At 44.8% G+C, this 3,858-nt stretch overlaps 1 protein-coding gene across 1 annotated transcript in view; it reads left to right on the top strand.

The window, feature by feature from the left end:
• Nucleotides 1-3,858, top strand: part of PDZD8 (PDZ domain containing 8) — a 67,291-nt gene extending 63,433 nt beyond the window's left edge. The window contains exon 5 of the mRNA XM_006879906.1: nucleotides 1,475-3,858. Within this exon, the coding sequence (XP_006879968.1) occupies nucleotides 1,475-3,690 (2,216 nt within the window). The 3' untranslated portion in view covers nucleotides 3,691-3,858. The remainder of the gene's footprint in view (nucleotides 1-1,474) is intronic.

Consider the following 3,858-nt stretch of genomic DNA (forward strand, 5'->3'; position numbering starts at 1 on the left):
CACCTTAGTCTCCAAAGAGACACCATTGCTCTTGAGTACTTTAGAGAGGTCCCTAACAGCAGACTTTCCCATCGTAATACGTTTTTTGATTTCCTGGCTGCTGGTGCCAAGAATGTTGATGGTGGAGCTGAGCAAACAAGTCCCAAAACATAACAACTGTTGCCATGAAGTAATTTCTGATCGTAATGACCCTGTATGACAGAATAGAACTTCCCCGAGGGTTTCCAAGGCTGTCAGTCTTCATGGGGGCTCCTCCTCCTCCTCTGGGGTAGCTGGTAGATTCAGACCACCATCGGTTAGCAGCCACGTGCCTAATTCCTCCAATACCACAGCTCCTGAAAATAAAAAGAAGCAGCAGTCCTTGTCCATAAAGGGGCCTGAACTGTCTCGTGGCCTGATCAGCCATTTGTTGGCTCCCAAATCGACGAACAGTTATCTTGTTATAGCTCAAAGAACTTCTGACTGATTCAGATCCATAGTGACCATAAAATAATGGAAGTTATTCAGTTGCAAATCTGCAAACCCAACTAAGTTGACATTTTCATGTGGAAATCCCTCTGGTGGCATAAACAGTACTTTTCAAATGTTCATCTGCATTCCAGTCACTTGGACTCAGTGTTAAAATGCAGCTTCTGATTCAGGTATACCTGATGTGGGGCCCTAGAGTCTGAATTTCTAGCCAGCCCTCAGTTGATCATATGCTCTGGGCATAGAAACTTTGAGTCTTAACTAACTCATAGCTGGCCTCCATTGAGTCATGTCTCACATTTTTACAAAATAGTACTTACTGGGGTGAAACATAGGTTGTATTTGATGGCAAATAGAAACAAGTAAGAAGCCAAATCCGATCAGCTCACACCCTTTTGTCTTGACCCCAAACCAGAAAACACACCTTTCCAGAATCCAGCCGTTCCACTCATCTTCCCTGCCTGGAAATAGCCCCAGACAACTCTATGGCACTTAACAACAACAACAACGAAACAAAAAGTTTTCTGTTTCTGTGCCTTTTTAAAATACATCCCTGCCCCACCTCTAGCAGACAAGATTGAAAATCTTACTATGTATTTTTGTAAACTTCTTTATTTCTTTTAATGTGTCATAAATTTTTCTTGACACCACCACGTGTTTTTTTAATGTTAATAGTTGTAATTGATTTCTTTATACAATAATTTTGCAGAAAAATAATGTCATGTAATCTAAGAAAGTATGGGAGGCAATTACTTGGTAATTTGGCACTCTTTTAAAGATTCTTCATAACATCATTTGATTTGAAAAGGTGAACATTCCCATGGTCAAGGTTTGAGAATCTGTATATTAGTAATATTTTAAGGTCAAATAAAATTGTTTGAAGATTTGTCCTTTCACTTTTTAATCAGCTAGAGAATTAGGTGGTAAGGACAGATGTATTTCACACATTTGGGGCGTATGTATTACAGTCATTTATGTGTTTTCTCTTTTAAAAACCTTAATGCAGGTGTGAAAATCACATCTACACTACAGGTGCTGAAGCTTATCAAGCAGGCTGGTGACCGCGTCCTGGTGTATTATGAACGACCTGTGGGCCAGGGTAGTCAAGGTGCCGTGCTGCCAGAGAATTTGGGACAGTTGGAGGAAAACTTTCTGTCAGGTTCATGCCAACCAAATTTTGACGAGGAAACAGCCAGCTTGGCAGCAGATGCTGAAAATCGAGATCTGGATTCTGAATTTGAAGACTTGGCAAGTGATGTCAGAGCCCAGAATGAGATCAAAGATGAGACACAGTCAGCGAGCCACAGTCCCAAACGTACTCCAACAACACTTTCTGTTAAACCCCTCGGAACAGTATCCCCAGTTTTAAACCGTAAATTAGTTGTAGGAAGTCACCCACCGCCACCAAAACTTGTCTGCAAAGAAGGAAATAAACCCTTAGCCCTAAAAACTGCTGAGACATCAGACCCAGCGCAAGTGTCAAAACCCACCCAAGGATCTGCTTTCAAACCACCTGTGCCGCCACGCCCCCAGGTGAAAGTCCCTGTACCTGCTGCTGCTGACACCCCAAGTCAGGTAGAACCAGAGGCTCCGGTGGAGAAGCCGGAGAAGGTGGTGCCGCCTCCGCCACCGCCTCCTGCGGAGAAAGTGGCTGAGAAGCAAGTGAAAAGCGTAGATCAGGTAGAAGACACAGCTGCACCAAAGCCGACTGCAGTAAAGCAAGAAGCGGCTAAAGATTTGACTGCTGAAAGCTCCTGCCCTGCTAAGGACAGTTCCGAGGACCCGCAGATGTGGGAATCGTCCGAAATCCCTTATCGAAATAAGCTCGGCAAGTGGACAAGAAGCAGAGCCACCTGTGTGTTTGACATTGAAGCCTGCCATAGGTACTTAAACATCGCACTGTGGTGCAGGGATCCTTTCAAGTTGGGGGGCCTCATCTGTTTGGGGCACGTTAGTTTAAAACTTGAAGAGGTGGCACTGGGATGCCTAGCCACGTCAAATATGGAGTACCTTTCAAAATTCAGGCTGGAAGCCCCATCACCCAAGGCCATGGTCACTAGAACTGCACTGCGCAACCTGAGTGTGCAAAAGGGTTTCAATGACAAATTTTGCTTTGGTGACATTACTCTTCACTTCAAATACTTGAAAGAAGGAGAACCAGATCACCACATAGTTACTAACTTTGAGAAAGAAAAAGAACTCCATTTAGTCGAAGACGTTTCTGCCCTGCCCAAAGAGGAGCACTTGGTCAGTCAGGTGGGTTTAACGGAAAATAAGCATAGTTTCCAGGACACTCAATTCCAGAACCCGACGTGGTGCGATTACTGTAAGAAGAAAGTCTGGACTAAAGCTGCTTCCCAGTGTATGTTCTGTGCCTATGTTTGCCATAAAAAATGTCAGGAGAAGTGTCTAACCGAGACTCCTCTTTGTGGAGCAACTGACAGGCAGATGGAACGGGCCCTGAAAAGCCTCCGGCTGGAAGGACAGGACACCCTCTTGGGCTTGCCACCCCGCGTCGATGCCGACACCAGCAAGTCAGTCAATAAGACGACAGGTCTGACCAGGCACATTATCAACACGAGCTCACGTTTGTTAAATTTGCGGCAAGTCTCTAAAACACGCCTTGCTGAGCCAGGGACTGACCTAGTAGAACCGTCACCAAAACACACACCTAACACATCAGACAATGAAGGCAGCGACACAGAGGTTTGTGGTCCAAACAGTCCTTCCAAACGGGGCCATAGCGCTGGGATAAAGTTAGTAAGAAAGGAGGGAGGTCTGGATGACAGTGTTTTCATTGCTGTTAAAGAAATCGGGCGTGATCTCTATCGGGGCTTGCCTACGGAGGAGAGGATCCAGAAACTAGAGTTCATGTTGGATAAACTGCAAACTGAAATCGATCAGGAGTTGGAACATAATAATTCCCTCATTAGAGAAGAGAAAGAAACAACTGATGCAAGAAAAAAATCCCTTCTTTCTGCCGCATTGGCGAAATCAGGTGAGAGGCTGCAGGCCCTTACACTTCTGATGATTCACTACAGAGCGGGTATTGAAGACATCGAATCTCTAGAAAGTTTGTCTTTAGACCAGCACTCCAAAAAAATAAGCAAGTACACAGATGATACAGAAGAGGACCTTGACAGTGAAATAAGCCAACTCATAGACTCTCAGCCATTCAGCAGCATATCTGATGACTTGTTTGGCCCATCTGAATCTTTGTAACAGGCAGTGTGTTTAAAGCTTTGGAGTGATATGGGGAAGTTGCATCTGCAATACCTCAGATGCAGCCGTGTTGAAACCCCGTTAGGGTCTGCTTTGACCTGCTGCTCCATAGTTGCTCATGTAAAGACGAGAGAGGTGGTTTTTCATCAGAAAACATGACCAGGTCAC

The sequence above is a fragment of the Elephantulus edwardii genome, unplaced genomic scaffold (genome assembly GCF_000299155.1).
Source record: "Elephantulus edwardii isolate Elephantulus edwardi_28Jun2011 unplaced genomic scaffold, EleEdw1.0 scaffold00006, whole genome shotgun sequence".
Taxonomy (NCBI): Eukaryota; Metazoa; Chordata; class Mammalia; order Macroscelidea; family Macroscelididae; genus Elephantulus; species Elephantulus edwardii.